A 13,234-nucleotide genomic window follows, 5' to 3' on the forward strand; every position below is an offset into this window, starting at 1 on the left:
TCTCACCAATTCTTCTCCTCTCCCTCAATCTTCTCACTTGTTTTTCCAGGCCCTAGTGTCTCCTCCTCTCCCACTCTGAAGAACCGATATGACTGAAGGGATCTCTGGCACCTCCCTACACTCTGGTTCCTATACCCAGGATCAGGTTTGAAGAAACTTCTCCATCTTTCCTACTGCTGGGCCTTCAGGACCTTGCTGATAAATACAGGGATAGTCAGTACATGGGTATCAGGTGCCCTGGACAAATCTTCAGCCTTGCGCTCTCCTCAATTAACATCAAGGCTAAGCATCCACCTCCCCAATATTTTAATAAACTCAAGAACCATAAATCACTGCAAAGTCATGGCATCACAGAGCAATCCTGTACATATGCTCAACTGGGCATCATATATTATATATTTAAATATTTAACTTAATTTAGTATATCCATAAAGAGAGTAAAATTCTAAAGACATTTATCTGAATAAAAAGGTTATTTGGTAAACCCACTTTCCCTGGGTGTGAAAGTATAGATTGATGGCTCTTTGAGTTGTGTGGCTGGCAGAACTATCGTTCTGCTTTGATTATAGCTACTTTTTGCTGCCCAGTTTGAAGCTGCTTCCCTAGACGACTGCCTAATCTTGCCTCTTGGTTGGGACAGCCCTGGATGAATATTCATTATGGTTCATCTTCAAACTAGTTTTGTTTTGGTCCTTTGAGGACCAAAGTGTGGCACACACTTTTATAAGAAAACATCCCAGAATCCCCTCTGACCACTGCAACACTGTCTGAGCAGAGCCAGCACAGTCTAGAGCAGTGGTCTTCATTATTTTTTAAGCTGAGGCCACTTTTTTTTCCACTCAGAGAATAGTTAACCTCTGGAACGCATTATCAGAGGTTGTGGTAAGAGCAGATAGCATAGCTGGTTTTAAGAAAGGTTTGGACAAGTTCCTGGAGGAAAAGTCCATAGTCTGTTATTGAGAAAGACATGGGGCAAGCTACTGCTTGCCCTGGATCGGTAGCATGGAATGTTGCTACTATCTGGGGTTCTGGAATCTTGCTTACTCTGAGATAATGGAATGTTGCTATTCCTTAGGTTTTGGTCAGGTACTAGGGACCTGGATTGGCCACAATGAGAACGAACTTCTTGATGGACCATTGATCTGACCCAGTAACGCTATTCTTATGGATTCTAATGAACTTTGGATTCTAATGAGCTAAAGAAGAACCGCCAAATATCTTCCCATGTGGGACCACAACACTGCTGACAAGTATGACATCCGTCCTTATCAACCCACTTTCAAACTTCCTGGGGGGGGGGGGAGTATCCTCAAGGTTCTAAACATTCCAAATGCATTCTTGTTTGTTAAGAAATGCCTTGTCTTTCAAACGGTTCATAGACAAAACCGCGGAAGACAAAGGCGTGCGCCGACAACTGAGTGCAAAATGGAGGCGCGCGCCGAAAAAAATGACAGTTTTTAGGGTCGGCGCACACCTTTGTCTTCCGCGGTTTTGACCTGACACCCTTTCAAACATGCGGATTTTCCCTCCTTTCTGTCCTCAGCCTGAGTATAGAGGCAGAGAAGAAAAAAAAAAACCCCAGAAAGACAATGGGGGCCACCATTGGCCCCCCAGGCTTTGCATTGAAGAACACTGGTCTACGGGCAGAGTTGGGGTGGTCCTGGAAGCAGAATCACATAAATAGCAATCCTAACTTTGCCCTGGTAGCTCACAAGTCTGGCACTGAGGAAGACAGAGCTGTGAATAATGAACTGGAGCTGTTGGAAGTTTCTGCCTGCCTGGCACAGTCAACGGTTTCCTTTCAGAATATGTAAATATTACCATAGGTGTGAGCCTTCCTGAGGTTTGCACTGAAGGCAAAATAAAATTCTCAAGATCTGATTGAAACTTGTCAGACTTTTGCAGCCATTTCCCAGCATTGCTATTGCATAAATCCTGTCTACGAAGAAAGGTATGCAGCAGCCCCAGAGTGCTGATAAGACTCTCTGAGATTAATTACAGACAGAGAAGTGTGAAAGTATCCCTGTCAAGCATTTGAGGTGTGAGGATGAGTGAGTGAGAGTGTGGGAATGAAGGGAAAAAGATGCTATGGCTGTATAGGGTAACGTCAGCTTTACAAGAAGTTGTAGCAGATTCTAAGAGACAACCTCCATTATTCCCTGTAAGAAAATGTCACATCCTTCCAAAGAGCAGCTACGCAGGAATACTTTATCCCTTGAAAAACAAGGTATGAAGTTAAATGTGTTGTTCCCAAGCATATCTTTTTAATTCAGGTTATGCAACATAACATAAGAAGCATTTCCCAGAATGCCCTGCTTTTTAGGTGGGTACATTTATGCATGTAATGAAATTGCGCTAATATTTTTAGACAGCTCCAACTCTAGATTAAGCAGGTAGACATGTGACTTGGCTCCAGCTCCTTATTGCAGACATCTAAGTTCCAGTGGGTGTCTAGACTGGAGGCACATTATGGGGAGACCTCTGAGGAAATAAAAAGCCATGGGATAGGAGGCAAAGTTCTACTGTGGACTAGGAACTGATTAATGGATAAAAAAACAGAAGGTAGGGTTAAACGGCTATTTTTCTCAGTGGAGGAGGGGGAATACTGTCATGCCCCAGGGATCTGTACTGGACTGGTGCAATTTAACACATAAATGCTCTAGAAATGGGATCGAGGTGCGAGGTAGTTAAACTTGCAGATGACATAAAACTATTCAAAGTTGTTAAAATGCAAGCAGACTGAGAAAAATTGCAAGAAGACCTTAGGAAATTAGAAGGCTGGGTATCCAAATGGCAGATGAAATTTAATATGGACAAATGCAAAATGATGCACATGGGGAAAAATAATCCAAATCATAGTCTTCTGATGTTAAAGTCCACCTTAGGAATCAGTGCCCCCCAAAAAGATCTAGGTGTCATCATGGACAATACAATGAAATCTTCTGCCCAGTGTGCAGAGGTTGCCAAAAAATCAAACAGATTGATAGAAATTATTAGCAAAGGGATAGAAAATAAGACAAAGGGCTCCTTTTACGAAGGCGCGCTAGGGGCTTAACGCGCGGACTAGCATGCGCTAAATTGCCCTGTGCGCTAGCCGCGCCCACCTCCTTTTGAGCAGGCGGTAGATTTTCGGCTAATCCGGTGCGTGCGATAGCGCAGCTTTGTAAAAGGAGCCCAAAGAATACTGTAATGGCTCTATATCGCTCCATGGCATTAGTCGAGAGGGTTCAGAGGAGAGCGACGCGTCTGATAAAAGGTATGGAAAACCTGTCATATGCTGAGAGATTGGAGAAGCTGGGTCTATTTTCCCTGGAGAAGAGAAGACTTAGAGGGGATATGATAGAGACTTATAAGATCATGAAGGGCATAGAGAGAGTGGAGAGGGACAGATTCTTCAAACTCTCGAATAATAAAAGAACAAGAGGGCACTCGGAAAAGTTGATAGGAGACAGATTCAAAACAAATACTAGGAAGTTCTTTTTTACCCAACGTGTGGTGGACACCTGGAATGCGCTTCCAGAGGACGTGATTGGGCAGAGTACGGTACTGGGCTTCAAGAAAGGATTAGACAAATTCCTACTGGAAAAGAAGATAGAGGGGTATAAATAGAAGATTACTGCACAGGTCCTGGACCTGCTGGGCCACCGCGTGAGCGGACTGCTGGGCACGATGGACCTCGGGTCTGACCCAGCAGAGGCATTTCTTATGTTCTTATGTTCTTAAATTCCATTTCATGGGGATGTTTTTCTTGCATGTGTGCTAGAAATTCAAGGAGCCCCTGAAAAGTTCTCAGCCCAACCAACAATGTTGAGGCAGTCTCCATCGAGGGCTATAAACTTAGGGCTAGATTCACTAATCAAACCGATCGTGTACCGATCGGTTTGCGAACCCTTTGCGACCCGATTTCCCTCCGACCCGATTCACTTACCTTTGTACCGATCTGATCCCTGCATGCAAATGAGGGGAATCGGCATGCAAAGCAGGAAGGAAGCGATTCACTAAAATAAAAAAAGCAACACCGACTAGGCTGGCCAATTCAAAATAAGCAACTGCTGAGGACCAGTCGCTGAGGTCCTTTCCGACTGCCCTGCCTTCTGCCGCCCTGCTCTCTGCCCCGATCTCCTGCTCCTCTCTGCCCCCCTGATTGGACATCCTGTTCTCGGCCCGAATATCTCCAGTCTGCCCCCCCCCCCCCCGACTGGCCGTCCTGCTCTCGGCCCAAATCTCTCCTGCCTGCCGCCCCGACTGACCTCCCTGCTCTCGGCCCAAATCTCTCCTGCCTGCCGCCCCGACTGACCTCCCTGCTCTCGGCCCGAATCTCTTCTGCCTGCCGCCCCGACTGGCCATCCTGCTCTCAGCCTGAATCTCTCCTGCCTGCCGCCCCAACTGGCCACCCTGCTCTTGGCCCAAATCTCTCCTGCCTGCGGCCCCGACTGGCCGTCCTGCTCTCAGCCCGAATCTCTCCTGCCTGCCACCCGACTGGCCACCCTGCTCTCGCCCGAATCTCTCCTGCCACCCTGCCCTTCCCCGCACTGTGAACCCGTGGTTTTAACCTGCAGGTTAAAACCACGGGCTCACTGGACTAGTAAAAGTTAAAAAAGAAAAAAAAAAGTTGTAGCTCTTAGACGAATGCTCAGACCATCTACAGGATCACACACTAGAGATCCATGCGGTTCGAGGGGGGCGTTCCTCCAATCGCCCTCATTTTTATTTTTTTCTTTTGTGAATTGGTCAGGCCTGCACGGATTGGCCACGGATCGGATATGGAAAGGAGGTTAGTGAATCTAGCCTTTAGTCCATTGATTTTCCACTTTTTTGGTTCCAGTGGAAAATCGCTAGAGACTGCCCTAACTTTTGTTGGTTTGGCCGAGAACTTTTCAGTGGCCCCTCGTACTTAAGAAAAATATTCATGTGATGTAACTACTATATATACAGTATATAGTATGGTTTTCCGGGCCTACATTTCAACCACCTATCTTGGAGTGAATCGCAACCAGGTAGCCACTTTAGCCTGCCTAATGCTACTTCCAGCATTAGCCATGCCTAGTTTGACGTTCTGCGGCCTAAAGTGGCTCTCTAGTCGCAATTCTGGTGCCTTTTATTTAGGCGCCAGTAGGTGCTTCAACCTTGCCTTTTTGCCATTTCTAATGGAGTTTTTTCAATTAACTTGGGCACCTACTGACACCAAAGTTTAGGCGCCAGTTTTAGAATTCCCCCCCCCCCTATATTTCCTCCAATATGCATCAGGAAAATGATAGCCAGTTAAGTGCCATTTAACCAGTCAGGAACTGTTTCTGACCAGTTAAATGATTTTAAATATCAGGAGGATGATCTCTAAGTTTCAACACCCAAACAATCCTAGGGGTCGTATTTTGAAAAATTTTCTAGTCTTCTTGTGTGTGTAAAGACTGCATAGATTGCAGTACACTAGTCCAATTTTGACTTAAGAAGAGTGTGGAGCAGTGTTATCTGAACATTAACAGATAAAATGGCCTCAACCTGTGATTTAAACTGTCCACACTCATATGCTTGGGCTGCAGTCTTTCAGTTTTTCAAAATGGGTATTTGAGACTCAGCACATAAGAGGGTTTTGCTCTGGAAGGGGTTTTATCATATAACATTCAAAGGATCTCTTATCACGCAGATAAACTTGACAAGTGAGGACAGCAGGAAATTATTTCTTCTGAATATACTGTAGGTAAGAGTTTATTCCTTCTGCCAATATGATATTCCTAGTGGTCATAAAATGGGCTTTATTGGAATAATGGATTTTTTTAGTTGGGGGTTTGTTTTAACAAAATCAGATCCAATTCTGTCATCATTTTCCCTCCAAAAAGTCAGGAATTTGAGCGTATCGTGAAAGAAGGTTAAATGGATCTGTTATACAACATATTCAATTTTTATCGAAGAGAAATAAACTGATGAATTTTGCAATAACATATCTGTAAAAAAAATAAATTAAAAAATAAAAGCATACTAAAAAAAAAAAATAATAATAGCATAAACCTTTACCAGATCCAAACCGTGTGATTTCATCCTCTAGACTATGAATTTCTATCTCATAGTATTTCAGACATATTCCAGGAAATATCCTAACTGGATCTACTTGATGAACAGACTGGAGAAGGAGTGGGAAGTATGGCAATCCTCACATGCATGACGCTTTATCACCCTCTTGTGGGTAATTTGTCTAGTAGTCTTACAGACCTGGGTGTCCTTTTTCTAAATGCTAAGGCTGTAGTGCTATTTGCCAGAACTCAAGGAGAGGGGAGCTTAGAAGTGTTTTCCATTTCCCCTCAATGCTTAAATAAAACAAAATTGGTTAAGATTACTGTTCCCTTAATAGTTACAATCACAAGTGGGGTGGCCTCAGAAACAAGGAATGAAATACATAAGAACATAAGAAATGTCTTCACCGGATCAGACCTTGGGTCCATCTAGTCCGGCGACCCGCACATGCGGCAGCTAAGCTAGGTGTTGCCTGTTGAAGACCCATATCCCGCAATGTGATTTGCAAGAAGGTGAGCATCCAACTTGCCCTTGAATCCCAGAAAGGTGGTTTCCATCTGTACAGACACTGGCATGGACACACACAACTAGAACAATCACAGGTCTCTTTCAGTAGGGACAATCCAACACAGTCCCCTGGTAAGAGAGGGGAAGTAGGGTAGGAAATTGGGATCTAGCAACTCACCTTTTCAATTAATAGCTCAAGGCAAATCACAACTGGGTACAATCAGTATTTCCCTTTTTCTAAAAGGTTTACAATCTGAGGCGATGGAGCGTTATGGGACGTCCTAGTGCTGATAATCAAAACCAACTTTCTGGATGTGCAGTAGCAGTTCTAAGCTGCTGTGCATCCGAAGCTCAAAGGGGCGTGTTTTGAGGTGTGTTATGGGCGAGAATCGGGTAGGCTTAAACCTGGATCTATAACAATCAAAGCTTTCTTAGAGGGAACTTAGACGCCGGCAGTTAGGCCTGTTTTAGTTGTGTCTAAGACAGGGATCTCAAAGTCCCTCAATGAGAGCCGCAATCCAGTCGGGTTTTCAGGATTTCCCCAATGAATATGCATTGAAAGCAGTGCATGCACATAGATCTCATGCATATTCATTGGGGAAATCCTGAAAACCCGACTGGATTGCGGCCCTCAAGGAGGGTCTTTGAGACCCCTGGTCTAAGAGCCCCAAAACTGCCCAAACTGACTAGATGACCACTGGAGGGATTAAGGCATGATACCCCTTACTCCCCCAGTGATCACTGACCCCCACAAATAGCACATTGAGGGCTTGCCATGAGCTGATCGCGGTAGAGGAATCCTCATCAGAGATTCTTGACAGCTCAGCTGATTGGGGTTCCCCCTGCCAGGATCAGCAGAGCTGCGGGGTCCTACACCCCTCCCCCTCAAAATCCCCCAACATTTCTAGCCCCCCCATCACCCATCCCTCAACATTTCTGTCCCCCACATCACCCCACACCACCCAAAATCAAGGAACACCCCCCCCACACATCACCCAGCATCATAGAACACCCCTCCCATACATCACCCGACACTCCCGTATCTTCTGCTGCAAAATAGGCAGGAGGAAAGCCCAGTCCCTCCTGCCAACAGGGCCACGTGCTGAGAATGGCAGCCCTTCCCCCTCCCATTACATCTTGGATGCAGTGAGAGGGGCCTAAAACCCTGATTGGCTCAAAATATTAAGATTCCATTTGAACTCTTAATTCTTTCACTTCATCTTCTTGTTTTTTTAAATCTTCCTTCCAGACTCTGAATTTGAGGACACAAAGATCTCCCCAAACTTGCCACTAAATCCCATAAAACATCAAGAGTAACTTCAGGGGGTTTATTCAAAGAAAAGTTTTGCATTTGCACAGTTTTAAATTGCTCACTGAGCTGTCTCTCCTCCCAAATGTCTCCGTTGAGATTTCGTTCCTATTCAGTAGTTGGCAAACTCGCAGATTCTTTAGCTGAAACTTCCTCATCTCAAGGAGAATCCAGGTCCATTGTTGCTGCCACAGGAGCCTCCGAGACAGGAAGCACCATCAAAACGTAGGGGAAAACTTGAACGAGAATTAAAAAAAAAAGAAAACCCCAAGAATAAAGTCTCTAGTCCACAATCTCCCAAAGTTCTCCCAAAGGAGTGCCCTAAGGAGCTCCTTTTTCATCGGCATGACAAGGAGGCACTAATTGCCTCCGGCGCTGGCTCGGCCTTTTTCACCTCACACCTCCGAGTAACGTCACCCGGGAGCGGGGCCAAAGATAGTCCAGGCCGAGATAGAGCAGTGACAGCGTCCCTCCAAAAAGATTACCGGGGGGCTTCGGGCACAGCAAGACAGATGGAGTCAGAAAATAGCAGTAAACAGCAGGTAGCTCAATCAGTCTCTGTGGATACTTGGCAGGTGTTAAACCCCTGGGAGCATGACTTTACTTTTTGGTACACGTCTCAATTATGTTCTGAATTTGGGGTAGTTTTTTCTCAGATCTCACTGGTTACATTGTCCGATCATGAGGCAGCAGTAGTGCATAGCTTAGAGCTCTTTTTACTAAGGTGCACTAGCGTTTTTAGTGCACGCAGGAAATTACCATGCGCTACGCTTTCTAGAACTAACACCAGCTCAATGCTGGCGTTAAGGTCTAGCATGCACTATTCCATGCGTTAAAGCCCTAGTAAAAGGAGCCCTTAGTGTCCTGAGGGATCTAAACAAATTTCCAACCATGTCACGCAGAAGTTCTTTTACTAACCCGCAGTAAGCATTAATGTATTCTTACCGCAGCAAATAAGGGTTTACCTTCTGCATGCGCTACTCATGCTGCGGTAAGCCTGCTGGTACATCAGAGAGCAGCATTTCCAAGTACATTTGCAGACATGTGTACTCAGCTCATAAGTAAGAGCAGATAGGCAGGACCACACATTAAAACAGTTTTCTGCATTTTGATTTATCTCTGAAATTGCTCATTTATTGCCTTTTTTATCATTTTCCTTATTTGGTTAATAGCATACATAATTAATCGAGATCCTGAACATATATCTTCTTCCTTCCCCTGGCAGGAGAGGCAGATCAAAATGATTTTAATTCAAAGGCAAGCCATGGAAAGAAATCAGGTTCAGCCCACAATCTGGAAGAAAAAATTATGCCCTGAACCAGTGCCAGTAGTCTAGGCTGATGAGAAGCAGAGACAGAACTTAGACAATCAGAGATAAACATAACATATACAAATGCCTTCTCCCTGACCAGTAGACATCCAGCTTCCTACTTAACAATACCAGCCCTGATTGGTACACAGATTTCTGAACTAGAGAATGACACAGGGATAAAATTTCCCCCCGTCCCTGTGGGAACTCATTTTCCCGTTCTGTCCCCACAAGTTCTTTTCCTGTCCCTGCCCCATTCTTGCAAGCTCTGTCCTCATCTGCGCAAGCCTCAAGCACTTTAAAATCATAAGTGCTTGAGGTTTGTGTGGTTTAAGGCAGAGCTTACAAGAATGGGGCAAGGACAGGGACAGAACTCACAGGGACGGAACAGGGAAATTGAGTTCCTGCGGGAACAGGGACAAATTTGTCCCCGTGTCATTCTCTACTCTGAACCAAGCCTTCTCGTGAGGAGAACAATTATTTTAAATGTTCTGTTGTACGGCAGGGCTGGAAAAACTCTGGACCGAGTCTGTTCCAAGAAAATGTCATTAAACTGCGTGCACTGGTTTTGAAAACAAGCTAAAAACACATTCCTCGCTCCATAACATTTTTGTTTTACAATTAGAATCTGTGCCTCAGATTTAAATCTCACCCTTCCAAACATCAGGTTTACCTTCCATTTCCTAGACTGGTTTACTTACAAACAAATGTTTCTAAGAACGCTTACCTCTCTTGCTAATGAAAATATTTTTTAAAGTAACATAAAGGCTTTGCATCATATTTGTTTTAACCTTAAAAATAGAAACAAATCTTGTCCACAGTTTGGAACTGATTGGTACAACTTCTTATCTTCTTCAGTAAAATTGTAAAAATAATCCCCCCCCCCCCATATTAAACATTATCTAACTGGTCGGGAAAGCTACATTCTTTATGAACTTTTCACGGTTTCAATGCCTAAAAAGTAAAGTAATTCCACATCCCAAGTTTTCACCTCCGTTTTTAATCCTAATAATGTCTGTCTGGATGTAATGCTTCAGGGACATCCCGTCTTGGGGCTCAATATTTATTAAAACGCACTGAAGAAACTGCAAGCAATAAACTTAGTTCTCACGGCAGCCTGGTGTGCCGCTATGCCGCAAAAGAGCAGAAGAGGAGGCAGCCGCATCAGCCGTCAGTTCTCAGGGAAGCGGCAGGGACCAGACAACCAGCCTTGTGCGTCGCTCTCAGCAAGGGAAGGCACCGCGTCCAGCGAGGGAGGGCGGCAGCATTAAAATAAGGTAATTGGGGGGGGGGGGCGCTTTGGGCATTCGCTCCATAAGACGCACCCTTATTTCCACCCACTTTGGGGGGAAAAAGCACGTCTAATGGAGTGAAAAATACGGTAAATCAAATAATTTATAGCATAACACACTCCAGTTTCCAGAATGCCTAATTTTATGTATTTATTTAAAACACTTGTAGCCCACATATCAACCATCTATGCGGATAACAACAATACATACATAATTAAAATAAAGCATTACATACATAATTGAACAGAACATAGCAAATTATTAAAATAACAGCATACAATAAACAGCTTACACATATGCCTTAAAATAAAAAGCAAAGCAATTACAAGATTACAAAGTAACCAAATTTGAAAAGGCAAGTTAAAAAAAAAAATAGGTTTTCAAATTTTTCCAAAATGCCAAAAAATCAGAGGTCAGACAGATAGAATCTGGAACAGAGTTCCATAGTAAAGGTTCGGCTACTTGGAACATACGTGATCGATTTGCAACTTTGGTGACAGAATGAAGAGTGGGAACAGCCAAAAAAAGCTCTTGTCTTGTGATCTCAAAGAACGAGAAGGCACATAAGTTTGAAGCAGCTGTGTGAGGCATAGACCTTCCACAGACATAGCCAAGCCACAGTGCAAAGTAGAAGAAAACTCATTATTGGGCTGTGCATTAAATACACACCCAGGCCTTTTCCTATCACAGGCCTCCTAACTCAGGAACAAATATAATCCTCTTGTAAACCCAGAACCATACCAAGCCAGAATCGCCCCTTGTGCGACACACTCCCTGGCACTTCTGCCCTGCTCACTGTGCCGCAGTCAAGGAAAGGAGACAATGGATGGGGAGCAATTTTGGTGTTCCCCCACCTATGCCCTTCGCTTTGTGCAGCCGCACCACTGACACAGACCTCAGTGTGATCCTGGTTTTACCACTCTGATCCCACACACCCCATCAATCCCTTTTACATTAAAGCAAAGCATACCTTTAACACACAGGCCTCTTGCATTGGCAATCTTGGCCACACCCGATGAAGACTTCCTTTTGCTACATCTGTACCCCACAGTCTTCTTAAAAAACATTCCTGTTAAAAAAACAGTATCAATATGCTAAATAACCAGCCATGATGGCATCACTGTCTCCTTCTGCAGCTCCATCTCCAAAATATGCTTAGGTCTATATCTGGCATGCTGTGCTCAGTAAAAATGAATGTATGATTGCTTTGGCATTCTGGTGTAAACCTCTGGTCCAGAGTTCCTTAAACAGTAATGAAAGCAAATAAGTAAAAGGGTCTCATGGACTTGAAAGTCTGCCTTTCTGCAGTACAAGCAAAGCAGTACTGTTCTATAGTGCTCCAGAAGGAGTTCACAGCCAGAAGTGATGTGGTAGCCATGTTAGTCTACTTTTAAAGGTAATAAACAGAAAGAAAGAAAATAGGACAATACCTTTTTTTATAAGACAAACAATACATTTTTTTATTCGCTTTCAAAGGTCATAATTTCTTCTTCAGATCAAAAATGAGTAAATGATGTATATATTAAGAATATATGTGAAACATAAAATTAGAATGTCAAAGGAAAAGGTAGAGGTGGGGGGGGTGAGAAACATGGAGCGAGATGAATGATCAGAGGGTAACAAAACAAGTAAATGTTATGGTTTATAATATGATAGGAAACCCTTTCTTAAGTCCTGTCTGGTTGATGTAAAAATACTGTATTTCAACATTTTAACGTCAAAGGTTTATATTTGAGAATATACAGTAGGTGCGCAAATGCAGGTATTCCATAACATCTCAGAATGTTGATGAGGTTGAAATCTATGCTCCACATCATTGATTTTAGATTAGTGGTACAGGCTTTAGTACTTAGAGCAGGATTCACAAGCCTGCCACATCGGGCCTGATACGGACCCGATCCGGGAAGGTCTGACTAATTCAGTAAATTTTAACATGCAGATGAGGGCGGTCGGAGAAACGCCCCCATCTGCAGGCACGGATTGCGCTATAGCAATTCCCGCGCATGCGCAGACCATCTGTAGATGGTCTGAGCATGTGTGGGACCTCCGTGCCGTCGGAATTGGGTTTTTGTTTTCCTTCTTCTTCTTAGCGCAGCCAGGGCCGCAAGAAAGTTTCAAGTTTCAAGTTTTATTTATATTTGATTAATCGCTTAATTAAATTGTTTCTAAGCGAATTACAATATATAAAAGTAACATGTAAATTTAAACATAATATTAAAATAGGAAATGACATATACGATATTAAAAATTAACAATTTATACAATAAATACAATTAAAAAAAAAAAATTTACATAACAAATGTACTAATAAATTTATACAATAATGAAAAAGATATCAAGAAAAAAAGGAATTAAGAAAAGATGCATGGAAAAGAAAAAAGAGAACGAGGGAGAGCTCAGAAATAATTTATAAGTTAAAGGCATCCTTGAATAAAAAGCATTTTAAATTCTTTTTAAAATCGCTTAAGTTATTTTCATTTCTTAACTGTAAAGGTAATGAATTCCAAAGTTGCGGTGCTGATACAGAGAACATATCTTGTCGGCGGGTTCCAATAACTTTTAAGGAGGGAACCGTTAAGAGTTTATGATTGTTTGATCGTAGAGAACGTGAAGCACTATATGGAATAAGTACTTTATTTATGAATTGGGGTTCATTGGTGTCAAGAGTTTTGAATGTTAGTAATAAGATTTTATAAGTAATACGATGATTAATGGGGAGCCAATGGGATTTAATCAGAAAGGGAGTGACGTGATCATATTTTTTTACCTTTATAAATTAGCTTAACGGCAATGTTTTGAATAAAAAGT

At 43.1% G+C, this 13,234-nt stretch overlaps 1 protein-coding gene across 3 annotated transcripts in view; it reads right to left on the reverse strand.

Moving 5' to 3' along the window:
- The window catches only part of ZNF831 (zinc finger protein 831), an 89,434-nt gene that overhangs the window by 28,340 nt on the left and 47,860 nt on the right, over positions 1-13,234 (reverse strand). For 2 of the 3 annotated variants that reach the window (XM_033962673.1, XM_033962672.1), the window contains exon 4: positions 11,397-11,495. In XM_033962673.1, coding sequence (XP_033818564.1) covers positions 11,397-11,495 — 99 coding nt within the window. Of the gene's footprint in view, positions 1-8,948; positions 9,119-11,396; positions 11,496-13,234 lie in introns of those variants that run through there. The other variant, XM_033962674.1, reaches the window with a different exon arrangement.

The sequence above is a fragment of the Geotrypetes seraphini genome, chromosome 11 (assembly GCF_902459505.1).
Source record: "Geotrypetes seraphini chromosome 11, aGeoSer1.1, whole genome shotgun sequence".
Lineage (NCBI taxonomy): Eukaryota > Metazoa > Chordata > Amphibia > Gymnophiona > Dermophiidae > Geotrypetes > Geotrypetes seraphini.